Source organism: Calonectris borealis, chromosome 17 (assembly GCF_964195595.1).
Source record: "Calonectris borealis chromosome 17, bCalBor7.hap1.2, whole genome shotgun sequence".
Lineage (NCBI taxonomy): Eukaryota > Metazoa > Chordata > Aves > Procellariiformes > Procellariidae > Calonectris > Calonectris borealis.
In genome coordinates, this window is record NC_134328.1 from 17,189,434 (window position 1) to 17,212,922 (window position 23,489).

Sequence of the window (23,489 nt, forward strand, 5' to 3'; positions counted from 1 at the left end):
CGCGGCGTCGTGCCCGCCCTCCGCGCCAAGGCCGCTGCCCTCAGCAAAGATGGCGGCGTGGGCCGCCCCCTCCCCCGCCGGCTCCGCGGGGCCGGGCACCCGCTGGGGACCGGAGCGGCGGCCCCCGGCCCGCCCCTCCCGGCAGCAGGGCTGGGCAGGGCTCGGCCCGGCCCCGGCGCCGCCTGCCCCGGCAGCACGGAGCTCCGCCGTCCGGCCAGCCCCGGCCGCCGGGGCCGCTGTCACCATGGCGATAAGCCCCGCAGCCAACCGCGCGCCGCTTCCGCTGACGTCCGCCCCGACACGTGGATCCAAGATGGCGGCGTCGGCGGCGATGGTGAGTGCGGCGGCCCGAGCGGCCGGCGGGGCCCGGCCCGGCCCCGCGGCCCGCCCACCTCCCCCCGGCCTCGGCCGGGCCCGGCCGGCGCGGGCAGGCGGCGCGGCCCGGGGGCGGCCCCGGCGGGGGACGCTGTGAGGGGGCTCCGGGTCGGGCCTGCACCGCGCTGGGGGGGACGCGGCGCCCGGCCCGCAGCCCCGCCGGTCCCCGCGCCTCCCCTCCCCTCGCCCCGTCCCCGCGGGCTGCGCCGGCCCCTGGCCGGGGAAGGCTCCCCGGTCCCGGCTGGAGCCTTGTAGCCGTCCCGCGTCTCCCCGGGGGTGTCCCCGCGGCCCGGGCGGCGGCTGGCGGTGTCACCGGAGGAGGGCACGGGCGAGCGGGGCGGGGCAGCCCCCGCTCCCTCGGCGACAAAACTGCCTCCGCTTCCACGGTTCACGGCGTGGTTTGGGCAGCAGGGACGCGGGGCCGGGCCGGGGGAGCGGAGGCTTCGGGCGCTCTCGGTTGTAGGGAGCACCGGCCGCCCCTTCCTCCCCCGCGCGGTTCTCTCGAAGGGAAGCGTTGGCCTGAACCAGGAGCTTGTGCCGCCTAAAGAGGCCGTGGCGTTGTGTGCGGTTTTCACGAGCGTTTGGCAGTGGTTATCGACTTGGGGTGCGAGCAGCCGCTTTACCTCCCCGCCTCTCGGCGTCTCTGTGATTATTATTCTTGAGTTATTCCCTGAATCCTTGGAGAGCTGAAGATGTTTCTGGTGGGAATTTGCTAAGGTAGGCGAGCATCGGTGCCACCTCACGGAGGAGAAAATGAGCTGCTGAGACGCTAATGATCTACCTGAAGTCTTGCAATAGAAAAATGGATTTTTCTCCTTGCTTTCGTAGAAGGATATTTCTTTGATAATGTGTCGTAAGAATAGCTGTATGAATAAATGATGTGTGCTGATACAAAGGTCACTGTTGGCCGGGGTGGGGGATGTGAGGTGACTCATGTAGCGTAAAGATTGGCAGAAACTGGAAAGGAGATTGGAAGAGCGGAGGTTTTCATTTATTTTGCTTTAAGCATCTTCATACTCTGCTGGCTTTTTCCCAGGCAGGGAGGAGGGAGCGTCTGAGCTGGCTTTGAGAGCTGAAGATGGTCCTACTGGGAATTTCCTTGTAGCCTTCTCTTTTATGAAAGGCAGAGAAGACTGCTAACAGCTCTCCTGGTGTCAAAGGAGCTCTCTGAAATCAATGTGAATGCAGCACTTGTCTCCTTTCGAAAGGCTTTCAGTGACTCCTCCGAGTGCAAGGGTGAGCTGGGCAGTGATGCAATAAAGATGAGCTTGTCCAAACAGTTGTCAAGAACATCTAACGAGGCAGCCCTCGAAAAAGGGGGGCGAGTGTCAGGCTGGCACCTCAGCGGGGGTGAAGAGCAGGTGCTGTTAGCGCTGTGTGTGTCCTGTTAATATGCCTGAGGGTAGAATAAATGTTCCATGTGGGAGAGAGCTTCAGTTTGCTCTGTTACATGTGGATTTTTTCTTCCTCCCACAAAGTAGTGGGTTCTGTCTTTCCTCCCTTTCTGTCACCATATTAAAAAGTTTCGGTAAGTGGAGCTTTGTGAATCCAGCTGGACAAATGGCTCTGCATAGGTTGTGTTTTTCCTGTTTTTCTTTGAAACTGTCTTTGAAAGTTAAAAGCTCTTGATTATGGTGGTTTGATGTCCCTCTTGCCCTTCTCTGCGGAAAAGAAATGGGACGATGTCCACTGTTTCATTCATACAGTATCCATCATTGTCGCTTCCTACTTCCTTTTCTTCCCTTTGAGCGAATACTATATTGTGTTCTTAAGTTCATATGTAAATTATAAAACTGTAAGACCTAAACCAGCCCTGATACAGTACCAGCCCTATTAAAATGCTTGCAGAATGCTTGAAATCGCTGCTGCTCGAAGGTTTCTTCAAGTTGTCAGTCTGTAGAAAGCACTTGCCAGTAACCTGGGCAGGGATGTCCTGGACGTGAATGGCCCTCTGGGTTACGTTAGAGCGTGTTGGCAGAGTGCCACAGGGAAAAGCTTCTTGTCGGCTTCTGTTTCCCCCTTCCCTTAAATAAATGTTGGAGTTCAGACTCTGGCAGTGCTAGCTTCAGGGACCGCAAGCCGCAGGGAAGCACGCACACGTGAGTGGTAATGGCATAAATGGACATTGTAGGGTCTCTTCACGTTTGGTCAGGCTGGGGTTTAGCTAAACAATTCCTCTGTTTTGGCAGTGTGTTTTGTAAACCTTATGTGAATTGGCAGAAAATGGCAATATTGTTTAAGTCTTTCTAAATGAGATAAATCAGAGAAACTGTGTCCTGGAATTGTTTGCAAATATCAAGTCTAGTGATAATTATCCAGAAGTATGTTCTCGGAGAGGATTTGTGTGTGAACTTCTGTTCTCGTTGCTGTGCACAGGACAAGAAATACTGTTAGAAAGGCTGCAGGGAAGGTTTGAGATAATTTATTCTTACAGCTAAGTGCTTCATTCTAAAGTTAATTACAGGAATAGATTTTCAAAATCTTTCAAGAGAGATCCCAGAGACTTCAGGATAGTCGCTGTTGCCCTTGGAGGACGAGTGTGCCGAGTTATGTGACGATGGGGCGAGTGGCTGATGCCGCTGCTCCGAGGGTGGTTAGTGTAGCTGTGCTTGCACAGCGCTGGCCGTGTCCTGCCCGCACCGTGCCAGGAGCTGCCGGGGTGACACGCTCTGCCCGGTCTCGTACCGTGATTTCCCCAGACGACTTTCCACTAATGCGAGAGAAAAATCTGAGTGTGACTTCTGTCGGGTCCTGCGTGCAGAAGCAATATACTGACATTCGAAATAGATTTTTTTTTTTTAATTTCTTGTTTTATTTTTTGAGAGAAAGAGGTTTGATTTCCTTCAGCAGGCTTTTTGCATGTGGTGGATCACTTCAGTGTGAGTAGTGCTTCTCACCAGGCGCTGTGATTTGGGGGACAGGGGCAGGAGGGGTTGATTGTGCTTCTGCAGTTATTTCTCTGATTTAGGTTATATTCTCCTAAGAAGGGTCTCTTGCGAGTGTGTGTCTGCATGTATGCATAAAGTAAAATAGTAAGGCTTAGTCAATACAAATTATTTTTGTCTACGTGCAGCTGGGTTTTTCTTGATCTGGAGTTGTGCGTATTTGTTGTGCTACTTCTTGCTTCGTTGTACAATTTCCTGGCACCTCAGATGCAAGACTGTCATCTGAGAGATATTTTTTGTGCATCTGTTTTGAAAAATAATTGGTAAAGGCCTCGAAGGTGGTGTCCCCTGTCTGCTGGAAGTCTGTGCCTCGCCGGGGCTCCGTGACTGAACTAAAGTAGAGCTCCATCCTGCCAGTTTTGACCTCGCGTAGGAGATAACTTAGCTTGCGGGCATCTCCCAAGTGAGATGATTGCCTGGCCAGGCCCATGAGTTATGCAGATGTTTGGGCATGTGTCCATGTTGTCATTGTTAAGCTGCTGCCTTCATTTGGAGAAGGTGAAGCACATCTGTCAACACGAAAGCAAAGATCCTGGTAAGAGAGGCCCCTGGCTTCAGCCTGCACGTGCTCTGCCGGGCGTGAGCTGCCGGGTTAGGAACCTGCGCTGGGCATTCCCTTCAAATTTCACTTCCAAAGCTCCCCCCACCTGTTGCATAGCAGCGTTCCCGTTTCTTGCTACCAAATGTTTTTTTCCTGGCAAGGCTTTCCATAGTCCCCCTCCTGTCTTTTTTCTGTTGCCTGGTGCTGCCTGAGTCATCGTCATCTGTATGCAAAGAGCCTGATTTCTGCCAAAGGTGTCATGACAAACTTCATCTTCTATGTGCTTCCATGTCTCCTGAGCGCCTTCCAAAGTTCTGTCCTTACCTTGTCACCTTGCAAGCTCTTCAGGGCAAGGATGGCACCGGTGTGGTTTTGGTTTTTATTAAGTAATATTGTGCTGTGTACGTCTAGCACTTCAGTGACAAACAAAGCGAGATAATTGCTACAGGTCGCTGGCTGCCGTAGAGCGCGATGTAGGACAAGAATGCTGTTTGCTTCCAGTGCTTCACCTGCCCGGGAGACCTTTTCCTTCTCGGTCGGAGAGTCGCAGAGCACTCTTTTACAAGATCGGAGAAGGCAAAATTTAGTGAAGCACAGAAAACAAGCCCCACATTGTTTCAAGGTAGATCAGTGTTGAAGTCCAAGCAATTTTAACAGGAGTGCTTCCCAGTTGCTTTCCAGATGAGGCTTTTTGCCTGCTCTAACTGCATTAAGCTGTACTTAGAACAGATCTGGAAGTCTTCCTTGTGAGCAAAAAAGGTAGTTTAGTATTAACGCATTTTATGTAGGTTCCTAGCATTTGCAACTTAAATACATTTTAGATTAAAAAGCCCCCAATATTTATGACTTTTTTTTTTTTTTGTCCTGCTCAGTGCCAGTAATTCTGGATGCTCTACTGACCCTTGCTGGTGTCTGGGCCAAGCGTACCTTACTAGCCTCAGAGTAAGACAAAAGGAAGGTGATGAAGAGGAAGGAAGCGTGGGGGCAATAAACACAACTTATCTTTTTTTTTTTTCCCCTCCTGACCTGACGAAGGATCCCCGTGATAGAGCTGCTTTTTGTCCACACCTGGCTTGTGCATGTGAAGCTGTTGAATGTTTCCTCTGGCGTCGAGTGCGTGCTGGCTGTGCTCCTCTGGCGCGCTGAGAAAGGCGCTGTGGCTGTAGCGGCGCAGCAGCCTGCCCCTTCCAGCCGGGAGGAGCGGTGCTGTTGGCAGTGCCGGTGCCCTGGGCCCTCTGTCTGCGCCCAGAGCCCTGCCAGCCAATCTCTGGGTCCCGCATCCCAGCTCCCCTGCGCCTTCCCCGTGGATCGCTGCCGACAGGGAGCAGCCATGCCTGGGCTGGCCATTTGGGACAGGGTCCGCAGGCAGCTGCTGGGAGCCTGGAGCTCGGCGTGCTTTCTCCTCTGCTGCCTGGCTTGTATCCGTGAGCCGGCCTCGCGTTTCATTTCCTCACGGCCTGCCCAGACGGTGTTAGTTGGTGGGAGGGTAGTGCCTGCCCAGAGCGGGCACCAGGCTGCTGGTGGCTCATTTCAGTCCAAGCCTGTCTCGCTTGGGCTCGTTTCCTCTCCCTTTTCCCTTCCATATTTGTCTGCGTGCCCCTGATTGCAGAGCTCCTGCTTGCAGGTGGAAGGGCCGTAGGTCACGGAGACCGACTCTGCCTGCGCTGCTGACCATGTGCAGGGGAAGGCAGCAATTGGGTTTATTATGGCTGCAGCATTGGCTCAAGACTCTGGGTTTTGTGTGGTTTTCTAATGCTGCCGTACATGCAGGGCGTTTAGGAGAGCGGGCTGAAGCTAGTAATACAATGAGATTATACCAGAGCTGATATTTTAATCCAGCCAAGCTGCTGCTAATACTCGTTAAAGCTCGATCTTCATTTCACAGCCTTCCTGCTCGTGCTCGAGCTGGGCTGGGTTACCCAAGGTAATGGCAGGGACTGAGGAAGCAGCAAAGTCCGTTGAAGGGTTTGCTGCTGCTGCTGTTGTACGAGGTCTGTTTGTGTTGGACCCCCGTGGACCCGATTGAACCTGCCAGCCTGACCCATGTCCCCACTCCCTGAAAAAGGGGTGAAAACTCTTTTGCCATGTTAGTGAGCTGTGCTGTGGCCCGGAGGGGTGAGGAAAGAAGAGCGGAATCGGAGGGAGCGGTGATGTGACCATCCCTTTGGATGCAGCGAGCCGTTAGTTTGGTGTCAGACCGTACCCCACACTAACTACTCCACTGCAGCTAGCGGTGCGTGAGGATCAGTCTGTAAGCAGCTACAGGGTAACTCCTGACATGCAGAGCTGACAGAAATCCAGTGCCAGGGCTATGCCCTCTTCTCTAGTAACCCGTGGAGTTTTCTAACACAGGCTTGTTAGGTGGGTGGGAGTAGAAAAGTCAGATGGCAGTCTGCGAGATGAAGCATGTTACAGTGCCTTTTTCTTGTGGTTGAGCAAAGCCAATGTTTTCTTAATTGCAGATGAAGAGACAGAGACACACAGAATGGAAAGTGACTTGATGAGAGTCACAAAACAAAGTTAAGAACAGCTTTTCTGAATTTAATTTGTGTTTGATCACCTGACTGTACAGCCTTTCTAATGTCTGGGATGAGCACTTTCAGTGTTGTTGCCTATCTCTAATGTTGTTCCCATGTTTCTGTTGTATTTTAACGTTTCTTCTCCTTTTTGCAGGAAAGGCTAAGATATATGCTGGTTTTGCTGTTGCTGCATGGTACAGACTCTTTCTATGTACCTGGTGTGGCTCCTATCAACTTCCACCGCAATGATCCTGTAGAAATAAAGGTAGGACGAACTTAGATGGAGCTGTTAGTCTGTCTGGTTTGGGTTTTCTTTTGTTTTGTTTTTTTCCTTCTTTATATCATAGCAGCTAAGTGGGACTAGAAAGTCGAATTTGGGGATCCTGTTACTAAAATTTTGGGGGCAGATATCTTCTCTTTTTCACAACGTTCATGTAGGGTGTTGGGGATAAGTAGCCCTCAAGCTGTCACTGTTGTCATTTTACCCTGCAGTTCCCAAAGCAATTCCCTTTCTTGCTTCTGATATCTTCTACCAAATTCCTTCAGCAGTTGCACCAAAGTCCTCAAGACGTTGCTCTATTTATAAAAAGAGCTCTCTTTCTCACTGTAGCTTTGAAGTGAATTTAATTGGAGATTTTTCTCCAGCATTATACTGACTCTCAAAGTGCTTCTAGGGGGTGGGCCTTTAGGTGGTAGGTGAGTAGTAGAATAAAGAAGTGGTTTCAATCAGACCTTTTCAATTTTTTCTTTTACCCACTTTGCTCATGTTGTGTCTTCAAATCAAGTGAAATCCGTGATAAGCCCTTTCCAAGTGCAGGCATTTGTCCTTGAGTGTTGCAGATCTTACAACCCAGGCTTGCTGAAGAGCTGTTCCTGTGCAGTATCGCTGGTAGCGAATGATGGAACTGCTTCACCCGTGCAGGAGGAAGCCAGGCTTTGTTTCCAGACATCAGCAATTTATAGCCCATTTAATTTATTTTTCTAAAGCTGTGGCCTCTGTCTCAGCAAAATCCAGCACCCTTGGGGATGCTGAGGCTTGCTGCTCCCGCGTGAAGCACGACACAAATTGCTCTCTGGCCACAGGCTGCCAGACGTAGGCTATTTTTAAGCAAATGAGACTTGCCTGTGGCTACAGTAAGCTTCCCAGAAGAAGGGGGTATTGGAATGGCTGTTCTCAAAGGGATTTCATGAGCCAAATGCTTCCTCAAGTGATAAGGCAAGTCAAGTCAGCGTGTTTGCCAGCGCTCTTCCAATAAATGAGCTTGGCTGTGTTACAAAACGCTCCTGTTTTTCGGAGCAACTGTGGCCTTGGCTGTCATGGTATGTCTCTGCACTTCCCTTGTGCCATGTGATTTGTGGGAACTCTCCAGAAATGTTTGGGTTTTGTCACCGCCAGTTGTCTTCCCAATCTGATGGCTCTCTGGCTTTCCTTACAGAGATAAAAACTGCTCAACTCTTCATGTCACTGGAGGCCAGACCTCTAGGTCCAATGTGACATCAATTTTTTTTTTTTTGAGGAAACAACTGCGATCTTGTATGGAATGTGACTCTTGAATCTCTTTCGAGCTCTTTGTTATTTCTTTGAACTTCACTGAGTCATAAATTTGTGAAACCAATCCACCACGCTTCTTTCTTCAAGTGTTTCTCTGTTTGTGAATGAATTGCTGCTAAATCATAGTGTAGAAAATGTACAACTAGGAATTGTGCAAAAGAAAATAAAGCTGGAGCTCTCCCAGGAACATCTGTCTCCTTTTTTTAAAGCTTCCAAAATTGAGCTTTATGGGAGGTGTCTTGAAGTAAGCTTCAGCTTCTGGCTGATGCTGAAAGGGTAGGAAACTATCCAAGTTCTTTCACGGGCATAATCCTTCCTTTCTTCCTCCAGGCTGTGAAGCTCACCAGCTCGCGAACCCAGCTACCATATGAGTACTACTCGCTGCCCTTCTGCCAGCCCACCAAGATAACATACAAGGCTGAGAATCTTGGTACGTATCTGTTGAACAGCATGTTCCCCGGCAGTAAGTGGGCTGCCATCGATGAGCTGCGTGAGGGTATGTTTACAGGAGTAAAAGCAAATGCAAATGTCATCTCTGATAAACTGTTAGTGGAGAGTCTGCTTTCTCTAATTTGTTATATGCTGGCTGTTTGCAAACTGGGATGTCCATATATGGGAAAGAGGAAACACCTTTTCTGAAGGAGGGCATGTAACCTGCTTCATAAGTAGAGCTTGGTACTTCCAACAAAATAACTAAACTATCCTTCGATCTTATCCTTGCGTCTGTGGTAACAAAGGAGACTTGTTATCACTCCAGCTGCACAGTGCACTGCCAACCCAGTAGCAGGATCAGTGGCGAGAAGCCTGGCAGTCTTTCACCCTGCCCTTATTTTCCTGTTTTCCAGGTGAGGTTCTTCGAGGGGACCGAATTGTAAATACACCTTTCCAGGTTTCCATGAATGTGGAGAAGAAATGTGAAGTTCTGTGCTACTTGCCCAATAAGCCAGTCACTCTGACAGTGGAGCAGAGCAAGCTGATCGCCGAGCGGATCAGGGAAGATTACTATGTCCATCTGTGAGTCATCTCGAGCATGGGTTTGTGTCAGCGGGGATTCTGTGTTGTGGACAAATCTGATCTGAAATCTGTGTTTTCAGCATTGCTGATAACCTCCCTGTGGCAACACGGCTGGAGTTTTATTCCAATCGTGAGGAAGAGGAGAAGAAGAAGGAGAAGGATGTGCAGTTCGAGCATGGATACAGGCTTGGGTTTATGGATGGTAACAAGGTAGACAATCCAGATGCTGTCTGAGCGGTGCCCGCAGGAGCTCTGGGTGTCTGTCAGAGGGCATTAGACGTCTACCAGAGAGCATCAGGATTGGGAATGCAACCAAAAGGTTTTATAAAGAGCAGAAATGTGAGAGAGAGGTTTCTTATTGGAAGAAGGGGGTGGGTGCTGGACTGCTGGTATGATAGCCAGGAGTCCTAGCTTTGACTCGCTGTATAACGTTGGACAACCGCATGCAGTGGTTTCCCCTCAGTAGAACAAAGGCAGCGTATCCCAAAGGCTGGCTAATCTTTGATGATCTTGGAGCATTTTGTATGGGAAAACAAAAGTCAAGTGTTTATTGGAGGAAAAGTTGCTTAAGTTTGCAAATGGAAACCTAGCATGTGTATTCCTGCAGATATTTTCCATGATGGTGTGCTCTAAGACCAGCTGTTTGACTTATCAGATGCATCGGTTTATCATGCTCGTGTTCAGTTGCGCACGCAGCTCTGATTGCTTGAGCCCGAGCAGGCAGGAAACTTGGGGTTGTAGCTACTGAGGTCTTTCCAACCTAAATTTGGTGATTCTGCTGCCACTGAGTGCATGGTTGAGACGTGAAATATAGTGACATTTTCCAGGCCAGAAATAGACCAAAACACTGTCCCTGATGCCTGGAGTGGTGAGGTGTTACCTTTTCAACATGTCTGTTCTCTCCTCTTGTTCTTTTAGCCTTGGAAAGTGTTAACCTGGTCTTGCTCTGTAGCACAATGCATCTGGGAACAGTTGGAGGCTTTAGTTTTCTGCACTGAAGCTGCTCTTTGCAGTTGTTGCTTCTAAACTTTGCCTGTTCCTCCCTTGGAGTGCTAACATTTTATTTAATATCAATCTGTTTTAGTTCTACCTGCACAACCACCTCTCCTTCATCCTTTACTACCACAGAGAGGATGTGGAAGAGAACCAGGAGCCCACCTACAGAGTTGTGCGCTTTGAAGTGATTCCCCAAAGTATTAAACTAGAAGGTGAGAGACTCTTAGGGAGGTGAGCAAAGGAGAAGAATCTCTTGAGGGCCAAGAGTTGAACGCCACTGATGTATCAGGGTGCCAGTTGCTGCTTCCGTTATGGTCTTGGGGCACAGAAATGAGGAAGTCTGAATGAGAAGACAATAAACCCCTTTGTTATTAAGAAAGTACCAAAAATAGAGATATCCTTGAAATGCAATCCATGGAAAATGAATTCACATAAAAAGATTGGAGTCTGGGCTTTGGGGCTTGGGTTTTTTTGCACTGTGTCATCTAGCGTGAAGTATGCATGGCATCTAGCTCTTATTGGGGCCCAGATCTCCCCCACTGGGACACTACGTGCTAGTCCAGAGACCCACAGGATGTTTGGAACTGTTCTAGGGGGATTGAATGTAAAAATATGGTTAGGGGGAAAACACTCCTACCTCAGTGAGCCCAACGTGAAACAGGTGTCTTGAAGGGAAGTTGCTCGTCGTGTGTATCATCCCGTGCGACTCTCCTCTGGCAGCAGCAGGCTTTGTTGGAGAGGTCTTGTTTCTCAGCGTCTCATGTGGAAGAGAGGATTTGTTCATGATCCAGATCCTTGGCTTCAGAGCCTCTGGCTTTTATCCTTCCAGTTAAGGAAAGCCCTATGCATAGCTTTCCTTAACGTTTGTTAATGGTGCTCCAGTTCTGGTCAGAAGAATAGTTTTGCAAACTGCAAAGCAGGTGAGAAAGGAATGAGTGCTTCCCCTGCAGTGTTTGCAGTAATTGCAGCCCAGCATCTTCAGGGAGCTGGGGGCCAGGATGATCAGTGGGAGAGGTGGTTCCTCGAGGGAAGGGCTGACCTAGCGTGTGCCATGTTTTCCCTTACAGACTTGAAGGCTGATGAGAAGAGTATGTGCACCCTGCCTGAAGCTACGGGCTCTGCCCCTCAGGAAATAGATCCTTCTAAAGAGAACCAGTTGCTCTTCACCTATTCTGTCCACTGGGAGGTGAGGGAGTAACGGGAAGCTGGCTGACAGCTCACTACCCCTGACTGGCTGGGAGTTAGTGCTCCAAGTGTCTGTCACAGAGGTGTTGTGGAAGACATTGGGAATGTGCTGGTATGAGAAGAACTTTCCTGTTCTTTCAGGAGAGTGACATTAAATGGGCTTCCCGCTGGGACACCTACCTGACCATGAGTGACGTGCAGATTCATTGGTTTTCTATCATTAACTCGGTTGTGGTCGTCTTTTTCCTTTCAGGTGAGTGAGATGTGTGGGGTGAAGAAGGCTTTACCATTAATCTGCAGGGAACTTTCTTTAAGCCTCAGCTGCAGGTGGCTCGAGGAGGATGTGGCCGTGTCTGAACCTGATCAGAAGGGGCAGGAAACGAACATTAGCACACAAAGCCTCCTGGTTCAGGCAGCGCCCCACGGGGTCAGTTACCCACTTCTGCTCTCTGACTGGGGTAGTTGAGGGAGTAGAGTGTGGTTAACGCACATCTTGCATGTCCGTATTCAAGGGAAAAAAAACCACAGGAAAGCCACGGTGCCCTGTTCCTGCTGGAATACTGCCGTCCTTACTCCCTGGGGTTTTGTTTCTGTCTTTGCCGAAGGCTGGGGGAGGTGGCTAATGACTCAAGGCCTCCTCTCCCAGCCGGAACTGTGTGTTGGTGGGAGCCATGTAGTTGCACACTGTGAGAGCAGCACGGCCATGTAGGAGCCTCTGAGCTAAACTCAGTTTGTGCTTGTTTTCAGGTATTCTCAGCATGATCATCATCCGGACTCTCCGGAAGGACATTGCCAACTACAACAAGGAAGATGACATCGTATGTGTTTGCTCTTGGGGCTGGGATCAGAGAGGGAGGGGAGCACAGATGAGGAGGGATCTAGTCTGAAGACTCGGACGTATTGTCTCTTTCCTTGCCCCTGTTTTGCTTTGAGCTCTGAAGATGGGAGGGGCAGTTCTGTCACGTGCTGTCATGACACCTTTGTCTGTCTGTGTACAATGGCCGGTTTAGATGTCTTCAGACCCAAGTAATGACTGCAGACAGTTCCATAAATGCGTGCCCTGGCACTGGCAGTTCAGGTCTTAACTGTTTTAAGCCCAAGAGGAAAGAAGTTTAACTAGAGTGATGTAATTCTGTAGAACTGGATACAGGGAAATTAATGTCTTAGGCTGGCTGTGGTAGGACCTTCATTTCCACCATTAGACTGTTTCTAAATAACTTCTTTTCCTGTTGTTGCTACAGGAAGATACTATGGAGGAATCTGGTTGGAAACTTGTGCATGGAGATGTCTTCAGGCCTCCGCAGTATCCTATGATCCTCAGCTCTCTCCTGGGTTCTGGAATTCAGCTCTTCTGTATGATCCTGATCGTCATCTGTAAGTGGCACGTGTTGTATGGAGTGGCTGTAATGAGTAGAGGAACGATGCTCAAGGGCCGTTTGTAGCTCCCATTGACTTCAACCTGTGGTCACCTTAGCTTGAGTGGGGTGGCATTAAGGCCGCTTCCTGTTGCAGGGCTGATCGAGGCTATGGGCCTGTGCGCAGCGTTTCTGAGTTTCTAGGTAGCATTTCCCAGCTGAAGGCATCTTTTTGTGTTTATATTTCCTCTTATCAAGATAGGAGCCCTGGGTGATAGTGGGCTGAGAGACTTTTGCCATGTGTGCTTGCCTTCTGAGCTGCACCTGCCCAAATCGGTGGGGAAAAGAAGGCCAAAGCATGGTCTGTAGGTTGAGATCAAAGCTGTGGCTTCCTCTCTCTGGCCGGTGCTGGAGGCTGTGGATGCGTTTTGCTTTGAAGGAAATGGTGTCTGTGCAGAAGGCAGGGATTCCAGGCAGCTGTGGTCTGCACGGGGGACGTGCCCCCAGCCTCCAGGTGCTGGCTCGCACACGTACGTCAGAGCTGCTGCTCTTTGTCCTTTTCTCCCTCCGCAGTTGTTGCTATGCTGGGGATGCTGTCGCCTTCTAGCCGGGGTGCGTTGATGACTACTGCCTGCTTTCTCTTCATGTTCATGGGGTAGGTGCCTCCACTGCTTCCCACAGCAGTGCTGTCCTGCCCGCCCCTCCTCTCCCCAACAACGAAAGCTAATTTTCTTTGTCTTGGCTTGTTTCTGTCCAGGGTTTTCGGTGGATTCTTTGCTGGCCGCTTATACCGGACTCTGAAGGGACATCGATGGAAGAAGGGAGCCTTTTGTGTGAGTCTTGTGGTGTTCTGTCCTCTTCATCCGGGTTTGCTGATGCCAAGATATGTGGATAAGCGCCACGCGTATTTGCGGGTAGCTGGACGCAGCCTGGCTGTACTGCAGAGATTTGGTGTGGATTGAGTCCTCGTAGCTTTACATGAAAGGGCGAACACCAGAGCACGTACTATAGTAAAGCAAGAGGATTGTCCGAGATCCTCCCCACAGCCCCTCCGCTTTGTATTAGTGCTGTAACAAAAGGGATGCTTCCTCCGCATGTGCCTTGTCCCAGCAATGGACTCATTAAAGAGAAACATCTGGCTGATAGTCATGTGTTTTCTCTTAACCTGTGTTTGCTCTTGCAGACAGCTACCCTGTATCCGGGCGTCGTCTTTGGTATCTGCTTTGTCCTGAACTGTTTCATCTGGGGGAAACACTCCTCTGGAGCGGTAGGTACCACCTTCATCCTGGAGCCTGCTGCAGTGGGAGGAGGCGACTGGGCTGTCAGGGACGTGCTTAGTTTCACAGAATCTTTGTAAATGTGGGTGTCGATGCAGTGGTTGGCTGGAGAGCTGGTCTGGCGGTGACTTCAGTCTCCAGGGCAGGTGGGCTGTCAGCCTCACTTTGTGACTCTTGGTGTGATTCCAGGTGCCTTTCCCTACCATGGTGGCCTTGCTCTGCATGTGGTTTGGGATCTCCTTGCCCTTGGTCTACCTGGGTTACTACTTTGGATTTCGCAAACAGCCGTATGACAATCCTGTTCGGACCAATCAGATTCCCAGGCAGATCCCGGAGCAGAGGTGGTATATGAATAAATTTGTTGGGTGAGTGATGAGTGTCTAGGAAATATGGTGAGTTAAGCCCCCTCCCCTCGGTCTCCGTGGATTGCTGAACGTCACCTTCTCTTGGTGTCTGGACACAGACAGATGGCAGATGTGTTTCCTTGAGTAATGCGATATCAGAGACAATCTTCATGTGGTAGGGCTGGTGCTCATGAAAGTGGTACGTGCTCAAAGTGGGAGCAGCTGTGCCATTTACTGTGTGACATTTATTTTAGTAATCTGGAGCTGTAGAGCTTTTGCTAGAAGCACCCTGTGTGGTTACAGGGGACTTCTAGTGGCCAGACAGTTATATTGTGCTGCTTATGATTTTTCTTTCTCGCTTTATAGGATTCTCATGGCTGGTATTCTGCCTTTTGGAGCTATGTTCATTGAGCTGTTCTTCATTTTCAGTGTAAGCATTTAACCCACTTTGCTCCTGAATAGGATTCCTCTCGTGCCAAAGCTTTTGAAAGGGAGGGGGCTTCCACTGGAGCAGTCTCCTATTCCTGGACTTATTGAAGGGGCTAGCAGGTTCCCTCCAGACTGTTCGGTATTGTTTCCAGAGAGAGCTGGGCTGTGGGTCTCTTCAGGCTGTCCTTGTGCTGAAGACACCTGGAGATGTCTGTGGGACACTCCTTGGTGATTTGAAGGATGGTGGTAAAGACGAAAGCCTACTGTAACCTTATGTCAAGGAGGGGTCCTGGTCTTCAGACATTCAGTGAGCCATTCCAGCTGCTGCGCATTTTTCACCTTCTATGGATGGGAAGGAATTTGCTGTTCCATTGCTGGGGAGATGGAGGGGAATGAACAAGCTACCTCAGAGCTGTCTTTGGGCACCTTTTTGCAACCTGATTCCTCTGAAGTAACGTTGTGAAATGCATTAGATCTGTGGTTTCATCTACGCGAGGCTGAGGGTCTCCTTGTTTTTCCTTGCGTTAGCTGCTAGAAGTTCGTCTCACGTTCGCTCATTGATCACAGTAGCATAGAAACAAATTTCTGCTGTGTCTTTGTTTCAGGCAATCTGGGAGAACCAGTTCTATTACCTTTTTGGCTTTCTCTTCCTGGTGTTTATAATCCTGGTGGTATCGTGCTCCCAAATCAGCATTGTCATGGTGTACTTCCAGCTTTGTGCTGAGGTGAGTTTTCTGCATTCGTAGTTTTGGTAGCTCAGGGTACTTGCTCCTGGAAAAGCACAGGTCACGTTATTGCTGCTGCTTAGCAGAAATCTGGTGTGGCCCAGCTTACGAGCGTGATTGCTCTTAACTCCTCTTGACTTCAAGGAGAATTGAAGCTACTTGATTATCTGCTAGGCTGGGGACTGGTTTCATACCAGAAATTATGCTTTGAGCTGACATCTCTTCCCAAAGGAACTATTTCCTTCCATCCACATACGAAGTGAAATGCAGGGCCAGAGGTGAGCCGTGTTCCTCGGTAGCAGGTGCTCTGATACTGACCTGGCTTTGCTTCACTGTCAGCTCTTCATCCTCTTTGTTTGGAAACACTTCTGTGACAAAATAGTTCCCCAGCCCCAAACTGTGGTTTTCCTTTGAAGGAAAATGGGTGGTGTTCTCCCTGTCCCGGAAAGGTCACAGCTCCCCTGAGACAGTGACACAGGGAAAGGAAGCTGTGGGATAATGAGGCTTTTTACCCTGTCAGGATTACCGCTGGTGGTGGAGGACCTTCTTGGTGTCTGGAGGATCTGCCTTCTACGTGCTGATCTATGCCATCTTCTACTTTGTGAACAAGGTATTGGTATTCCTCTTGTGTGAAAGGAGGAGATTGTTGGATTTGGGAAAGGAAATGGTGGGACCCCCTAGTCCTAGTCTGTCCCGGTGCCAGCCCAAGGCAGCTCACCAGCCAACGGTGCTAACAGCCCTTCCAGAGGGGAGAGAAGGTTGTGAGCGCCCGAGGCCCCTGCCTGCACTACCTGTGCGGAACGGTGTTCCCTAACCCCACCTCGAGGGGGATCTCTTTTCAGCTGGACAAAAATCAATGGAGTGGAGGGGTCCCTCCCTTTGTCAAATGCCCCCTCGTAGAGGGCACTGGCTGGTTTGGGGACCTAACTCTTGTTACCTCTGTACTTGATTTTGCTTGTTTTTTCCTCTTCTGATCTAGCTGGATATTGTTGAGTTCATTCCCTCCTTACTATACTTCGGCTACACCGCCCTTATGGTCTTGTCCTTCTGGCTCCTCACTGGCACCATTGGCTTCTATGCAGCCTACATGTTTGTCCGGAAGATCTATGCCGCAGTGAAAATAGACTGAAGATCCAGAGACCCAGCAGAAAGTAGACACCTCTGAATGCGTGTCCTCCTGGGAGTGAAGGGGACATCTTCTCCCAACTCTTTTAAGGAAACAAAATCCAGTGGGAGAGTGACAAGAGAAATAAATAACTCCTCGTTTTGGAATGTAACTTTGGCACAGTGTACATGGATTCTGGGCTACTTCTGGGGAAAAGGGGTCTGTAGATACCTTGCATTTTAACTTTATTATCCTGTTCCATATTTGAGGGAGTTTTTTAGCAGAGAAATATCCCTCTGTATAAGTAAACCCCCTTTTTGCTAATTCATCCTTTTTTTTTTATGTTGATGACAAATGGATTTGAGACAGCAGTGGAAACACTTGTGAAAACGTTTTCTTCCAGCCCCTAGGGTGCTCTAGGATTCAGGGAGACTCTTCAGACAAATATCAGACTGGGTTTCTTTCCTGCCTTCATGTCTGCACAGAAGAGGGAGCTTGACTATGGCAAAATCAAAGGAGCCTAAAGGCTTAGCCAGCGCGAGCCTGGCGTGCTCTGACCGCAGAAGTCCTGGCGTCGGCTTGTTTACAATTTGATGGAGGTGCCATTTGGAGCCTGGGAAGTGCAATGTCACCCTGAGAGAGCTTGAGAACTGCAACCCTCGGCATCGCTTCTCCCTCCCTCCGGCCTTGGACAGCAGGGCCTCCTCGGCTGCCTCCACTGGAAGGGCTGAGGGAGGGTGGGATTTCCTCTCTTTCGGAAGGTGCAGCCAGCTGCAGCAGGACGTGATTGCGCTGGTGCCAGAATACAGGACTGGAAGGATGCGCGAGGTCACTGCAAGGGTTTGTTCTGTCGATAGCTCTGCTCCAGCCGCGTGAGGGAACGGGGCAGGCTTCCTTCCCGGGAACCCCGCCGGGATTGCGCAGAGCCCTGCGGAGAGAAGGCTGCGCTGCCGCCGCTTTAGTGCCAAGCGATCTGATGCAGTATTGGGCTGAGCTGCCGCGAGGTGCGTGCAGGGCGTGCAGAAGGGGCTGGGGACAGAGGGGGTGGCCCCGGGGAGTTCTGCCATTGCCAGGAGCCGGCTGTCTCGCTGCCTGCCCTGTGCTCCAGCTGCTCTTGCTGCTCTCTCCTCCTCTTAGATTCTCTACCTCCAGGGAACAGAAGAAGGGTACACCCCTAAGCTGTATTTTGTTCTCCACAAAACGGTCCAAGCCTTCCGGGATAGCCGATGTGGGCTCTTCTGCAGCGGGCTCCTCTTTTTCCGTGGCTTGATGCCTGAATCAGCCCATGGGAAGCTCTTTTTAAAAGAGGTTAAAGTTTTTTTTTTTTTATTTTGGTCACTTCAATGATGTTTACCAGTGAAAAGGTTCCACATTACAGTGAAAGCTCCCTCCATCTCCAGACTAGCTGGATTCAGTCAGGGCTACAGGGGAGAGGTTTTTTAGTGAGATCTATGAAAATTTTGCTTTTGCTTCTTCCTGTAGTAAGCAGTCAGGTCTCCAGATGACAGGCTGCCTTCCAACCCAGAACTGTCCAAAGCCCTCCCTGTTACCAGCACTGATGTGCACCCTTGAGGGACTTCGGGCTTTTTTTAACCCCAATTGCCATAAGTTTCCACCAGGTCCACGCAAGGACCCGTGTCTCTTACCGACGGCCTTGCCCCCTGCGGGGAGCTGGCTTCCCAGGCGGCTTGACTCCTCGGCGCTGTCTTTCCAGCCTTGCCTAATAGCTCCTTCAGCCGCCCGTCATGCCAAAGTCTAATCAGCCAGGAATCAAGGATGGAAAAAGGGAGCAGGGGGTGCGTGAGCCAACTGGGCTGTGGAGTCCTGCGTCAGTTCTGATTTGAGATCCCTCTCTGAGATTTTGGTTGATTTTTTTTATTTTATTTTCTGCCCCTGCCCCAGTGGAGAGGCTCAGCCAGCATTGATTTCTCTCCCTTCCCCAAAGTGTTTTCTCTGTATTCTTTGTAATTTTTAATTAATGTATGTATTCTTTGTGTCCTATTGTAAATAAATCTGCCATTGTCCTGTTGTCCTGCTCTCCTGGGTTCTCCTAAGCCACCTCTTGGGATTTTCTTTTCCTGACACTTACCCTGTTCGACACCCGCATGGTCTTTGATGTGTGGCTTCAATCAGAAGCAGAGCTTGGAATACACCGCGGTTTTCTTTGTATTATTTTTCTCCTGGTAAACTTGACTGAGCAGTAAGTCTCTCCCAGCGTGGCATGTCCTGTATACTGCCGTATATTGTAATTAAAACGCCACCGGTCAAGGCATTTGGATCTGTTTCTCGCTGTACTGCTCTCGTGTGCTACACGGTAAGACCACTTCAGCAACTCTGCTCTCGTGTGTGAAATACGTTGTTTGACTTGCGTAGCCGCAGTGGGTAGAGCAGCAGGGCTGTCGGATGGCTGACAGGCGGGCGTGTTGGGCAAATACCTGGTGCTTCAGAGCAATGGAGGCGGGAGTACAATTAAAAGAGAGCTGCCATTTCCTTCCTTTGAGTTGTATTTTGGAGGTGTGTTGGTGCTGTGGAAGCCAGACCTTCATCATTAGCTTCCAGCTTGATGTCTTTCCCAGTGCTTGTGTATTTCTGCTGAGGGTGTACGTGGCAGGAGAGCAGCAAGCATCCGATGAAGATGCTGACTGAGGGAGGGTAGTGAATTCACTTTTCTTGGGAAGTTTTGCCCAGCAGAGCAACGGATGTGCAGAGCCGTGGCTGGAAACGGGTTACAGGGACGCCAGTGTTAGGGGTTGCTGAACGTCTGTGACCCTGATAAGCTGCCGAGACCAGAGCAGGCAAACCCCTTAAAACTCAGAAATCATCGGAATTGTCCCTTCTCCCCGTGAGAAGGGCAAAGGAAGGCTTCAGCTCCACCAACAGGACAGTCTGGGCTGAACTTGTTTTTCATTTTTAGGCAGACTAGAGAAGCCGTGCTGCCGAAGTCGTGTCCTGTTGTAGCCTCTGCTCTGGGGAAAGCACTGCTGAGGAAACAGCACGTATTGCCAGTGGCTGCATTAGGAATGAAGGCTAGGTTGTACCTAGAAAAGTACCTGAACACTGAAAACGGTTGTCAGCTTTTAAACCGTGTTCTGAAGAGAGATTCCCGAGAGGGCAGGATGCTTTTCGCCCTTTTTCATCTCTCTCAAAATGCTCCGGCAGCTGGTGTCAGCAGACGGTCGTGGCTCAAGCTTTAAGGTTTGGTTCTGGTTCTGCTGCCTTTCTGCAAGGCGCCGTCCTGGGGAGCTGAACGCGCTGGGGTTCCTGGGAAGGGGGAGTGGGCTGGACTCGTCTGAAATGCTTCCACGCAGGCTGGTAATTTTAGTGAAACCAAGTGACCAGAACTTTCCATCTAACAAACATTATTCTCCTTGACAGGAGATAATGATATCAGCTCTCCTTTTTGGGGTCTAATTCTTTGCTTGAAAGAAACTTAAATGTCTGTGTGGATTCATGTAGGGAACTGGGTCTTTGACTTGCCCTATGAGTCTGTCTTTATTTAAAAACAAACCAACCCCAAACCCATTCCCCTCCAAGATGACACCAAGGGCAGATAATTCAAATGCTTTTAATAAACAGCTTCATTATAAAAAAATGCTTTCAATTTGAACTTCATTTTGCAAGACAATGAAAGAGCTAATTTTAATGATGAACTGTACATTTCCTAATGGCACTTAATATTTTTTACAATTTAAAAACTTTGTTTACAGCCCCCAAAATACTCCATTAAAAGAGGTTATTCACTGTGTGTAAAAGTGCTAGAAAGTTTGTTTTTAGAAAAACAGTTGAGCTTTAACAATGGGAAGCTTCTGGCTTCGGCAGCTGTAGCTGCGGGAAGGGAGGTCGGGCGCTGGGCCTGTCGACGTCCAGCGCAAGCAGAGTGTGAATTGCAGCCCCAGGGAGAGACGCCGCGTCTCTCCCATCGGCTCCCGGGGCTGAGAAGGCCCAAGCCCTTTCCCTTACAACGGGATGTTTGCCAGCTCCGGATCAAATCCTGCGCTCCGGTCAGCCGCTCCTGCAGCCTGCGACGGAGGGCAGAGCTCGTGCCCGCCCAGCCCTGCGTGACTCCGGCTGCCAAGGCCGCTCAGTGGCTTTTCCTCCAGCAGCAGTTTCGGAGCTCGACTGCTCCCAGGGGTGACTCTTCATGGCTTCCACCGGCTCCCTCTGCCGCCCCTCTCACAACCAGCCGGTTGTCAGACCACCTCGAAGGCAGACATCTCCAGTTTTTTGTTCAATATCCTCGTTTAAGGAAAATACTGGTACAAATGTTACAAAACAACCTGTCTAAAAATCGTTTCTAGATATTAGGGATCGCTAGAGGGGGAAAACCCAACAACAGTCAAGGCTGAGGCACTCAGTAGGGCAAGGAGAAGCCATAAACTCAGGTCAGGCTTCTAGCAGAAGTTACGGAATCTGCCCATTCCCAATGCCCGCTCTCCGCTCGGATGCGCAGCCCTGTGCACCGTTTTCAGTCGCATCTTGAAGCAGAGTGTGCTGGTGAGTTCCGTAAGCAGAAGCTTACGTGTTACCTTCATGTGCAAGACACTGAACTGCAGAGGAAAATGGGCTGCTGGGGCAGGCGCCGGTACGGGATCTGTTCATCTGGATGCCAAACCAGCCAGGAGCCATGCGCTGAGCGACAGATGCTGTGGCTGTTCCTGTCCCGCAGGCTTCACACAGAGCCGTCCCTTATCGTCTCGGTACATTCTGTGTTGGAGCTGGCTGTCCGCTTGCATAGTAGTTTCAAAGACACGGTATGTGAAACAGATGGTGAGAAAGAAGGTGAAGATAGCTGTTAAAATGAGGGACGGTTGTTTTTTAACAAGACATGTTCATGTTGAGGATTGTTCCCCCAACTGAAAATGAAGAGCTGACCTACTTAATAGTAGTAAAAAAAATGTATTCCAAATTCCCTATCCCTTATCTTCCGCAATGCCTTTAGCTTTCCTTGTCACCGTCATCTCCCAATACAGAGACGGTACCTCATGTCACGTCCATTCTTTGTGCGTGCTGATATTTAGGCACTGGTGGGAAGGACTACTGCAGACCTAGCTTCAGCTACGAGCACAGTGAGGAAGATACCTCAGTGTCTTCCTGCAAGCCTACCTGTGCACGTAAGAAATAAAAGGTACTTTTGATAGGAAAGCGAAGCTAATCTTGTGCTGTAGATTTGTGAGAAGCAGGATACGATCTGTTTTCTGGGTATTGTTTTCTGATCACCAGTTCAATTTTTGCTTGACCTGTTTCTGTGGCAGTCTAAAGCATTTAGTGGCGAGTGGGCTGTGTAACTGTGTGGAGATGGCGCCGGGTGCAGGTCACACAGGAGCCTGCTGAGGGAGCGCTCTGGGAGAAAACTCCTTACCTGGAGCTACAGAATGCCTGAAACCTGCAGGAGGATTCCTAAGGGATCCCGGTTATTCACCAGAATGAAGTGAGTGCATCCCGGGGTGGGGAGAATAGCACGGAGGTGAGCCCGATGCGAGTGTGCGTTGATTGTGCGGCAGGGACAGCAGAACTCGAGAGGAGTCTGATGCCGGAGACGTGGCGGTGGTACGGGGCCAGGTCAGGAACGGGAAATAGGTCCCGTAAGGAAGCTCTGTCAGTAGTAATTGCATGTTTCCCTGGGCAGCGTTCAGCTGCTCTGCAAGGGAGGCGCGGTATTGCTGTGGCCGGTTGGGCACAGAAGGGTTGAGAGGTGCCGGGGTCGGTGATAGGAGTGAAAACAGAGTCCGGGTTTCCCGAGCCCTGGTCCAGCAGACCAGGCCAAACCAAACTGCCTTCTCCTACAGGCGGGTGTGGGGCAGGATTGTATTCAGAGCTTCAGACAGCGATTCCCATCTCTGAGAATTGGGGAAAATACAAGAAATAAGTTATGAAAAAGAAGCAAATTTTGGATAAAGATGGAAACCTGTAAAGCTTTAATGAAGTGGTTCTGTTTGAGCCATTCATCCACTTCACTCTTCGGTGGCAGAATGTCTGCAGGGCTTGGGCAGGCAATTAACTACAAATAGGCACCCGAGGGAGAATGCAGTGAGCCTGAGTAACCGGGATTAGAGAGGACACGCAAGAAGGTAGGGTGATGGGGAGAGCATCTTTGAAGATTTCTTTGTAAAAATTTTAATTGCAGGCAGTGGAAAATGCCTCTGCAGGGTTATTCTTTCCAGATAGCAAAGGTGATGCAATGGCAGAGAAAGGAAATGGGGATTTTTTCAGTGAACTGCAGGAAATCTTCCAAGCAGCTGCTATTCACCTGTCAGCAAGGAAGGAATTAAAGAACAAAGAGCTGAGCTCCCAACAAAAGTACTGAAATCATCAATCTACCGGAGGGAAAAAAGGGATTCCCATTGAAGTGACAACATTTTTCAACACTGAGGCTAAAGAGCAGGCGCTATTGTGAGACAGCTGAACAGGGTCTGTCAAAACGCTGTACGTGGATATTCTGCCAAGTGAAATTCAGTGGAAGCAAATGCAAGTTAACATGTTGTTCCGTCATACAAATGGATTTTGAGTGAGCTGTAATCCCATGGGGAAAAAGATCTTCAGACTTTCACACAGCTCTAGAAATCTGAGCCTGGGAAGGACTGGCTAGGTGAGTTAACCCTCTGCTGCCATGGAAATGGCTTATGTATTTTCTAACAGGCAAGCTGGAACCATTCTTATTCTAGTGGGACATTATGTCCTTGCCCTTTTGAGAATCTAGCGTCTGATTTATAATCACTGGCATTTCCGTGTCCCGTCCTTTCACAGCCTTGTGCTCTGTGATTTTATATCTTAATTGTCTGCACTGGTCCTGTTGGTCTTAAACCCTCCCCAAGTCAGCCACACTTTAAAACATCTCTTTACTTAACTAAACCCTTCTGACCAATTATTGGCTGTAGTGGCTCCTCTTGGGCTCAATCTGATGCCACCTTTCTGATACAGATGTGCCTGGAATAAAGATATCATAACGGGGTGGTTCACGGGGCTCTCCCACTGAAGAAGTCCTTCATTTAGCACTTAAAACGCTCTACATCTTTAGTGGCTGCCTTGTACCTAACGTTTATTACAGGTGAGTTTCGTCAGTTCTGACTGGTTCACCCTCCGAGTTACCTTGCTCTCGTAGAGCTGGTGCTTGCTGTCTCAAATGTCAG

General features: G+C 49.9%; 2 protein-coding genes across 8 annotated transcripts in view; one reads left to right on the forward strand and one right to left on the reverse strand.

Annotated features, from left to right (window-relative positions):
• The first annotated feature begins 229 nt into the window (after positions 1 to 229).
• TM9SF4 (transmembrane 9 superfamily member 4) lies at positions 230 to 20,131 on the forward strand. Of its 4 annotated transcripts, XM_075166908.1 has the most exons (20): positions 800 to 1,092; positions 1,412 to 1,611; positions 6,324 to 6,380; positions 6,535 to 6,645; positions 8,263 to 8,362; positions 8,778 to 8,946; positions 9,027 to 9,156; positions 10,031 to 10,154; positions 11,010 to 11,128; positions 11,269 to 11,380; positions 11,875 to 11,945; positions 12,369 to 12,501; positions 13,056 to 13,137; positions 13,240 to 13,315; positions 13,666 to 13,749; positions 13,949 to 14,124; positions 14,470 to 14,533; positions 15,138 to 15,257; positions 15,778 to 15,867; positions 16,237 to 18,391. In XM_075166908.1, exons 4-20 carry the CDS (start codon positions 6,550 to 6,552, stop codon positions 16,384 to 16,386), a joined length of 1,896 nt encoding a protein of 631 aa, XP_075023009.1. In that variant the 5' UTR covers positions 800 to 1,092; positions 1,412 to 1,611; positions 6,324 to 6,380; positions 6,535 to 6,549; the 3' UTR covers positions 16,387 to 18,391. The 4 variants fall into 4 exon arrangements, 3 of the variants coding, with proteins under 3 accessions (XP_075023006.1, XP_075023008.1, XP_075023009.1); XR_012676331.1 differs by lacking the exons at positions 800 to 1,092; positions 1,412 to 1,611; positions 6,324 to 6,380 and adding exons at positions 230 to 334; positions 19,277 to 20,131 and having other exon boundaries at positions 16,237 to 17,366; XM_075166907.1 differs by lacking the exon at positions 6,324 to 6,380 and having other exon boundaries at positions 797 to 1,092.
• Positions 19,914 to 23,489, reverse strand: part of PLAGL2 (PLAG1 like zinc finger 2) — a 53,743-nt gene continuing 50,167 nt past the window's right edge. Inside the window, exons 5-6 of one of the 4 annotated variants that reach the window (XR_012676333.1) lie at positions 21,722 to 22,199; positions 19,914 to 21,088 (exon numbers count right to left, since the gene is read on the reverse strand). Coding sequence is in view for 2 of the 4 variants with exons in the window: in XM_075166913.1 (XP_075023014.1) it covers positions 20,958 to 21,151 (194 nt within the window). In the remaining 2 variants the exon portion in view is untranslated. Of the gene's footprint in view, positions 22,200 to 23,489 lie in introns of all 4 variants that reach the window. The other 3 variants (XR_012676332.1, XM_075166913.1, XM_075166914.1) reach the window with 3 other exon arrangements.

What these genes read in the sequence shown, in the direction of transcription:
- TM9SF4 (XM_075166905.1), top strand. Translation starts at nt 245, where the DNA reads ATGGCGATAAGCCCCGCAGCCAACCGCGCGCCGCTTCCGCTGACGTCC. An exon ending in ATACAAGGCTGAGAATCTTG is followed by an intron (nt 8,363 to 8,777) that starts GTACGTATCTGT and finishes CCTGTTTTCCAG; the next exon opens with GTGAGGTTCTTCGAGGGGAC. An exon ending in TATATGAATAAATTTGTTGG is followed by an intron (nt 14,125 to 14,469) that starts GTGAGTGATGAG and finishes CTCGCTTTATAG; the next exon opens with GATTCTCATGGCTGGTATTC.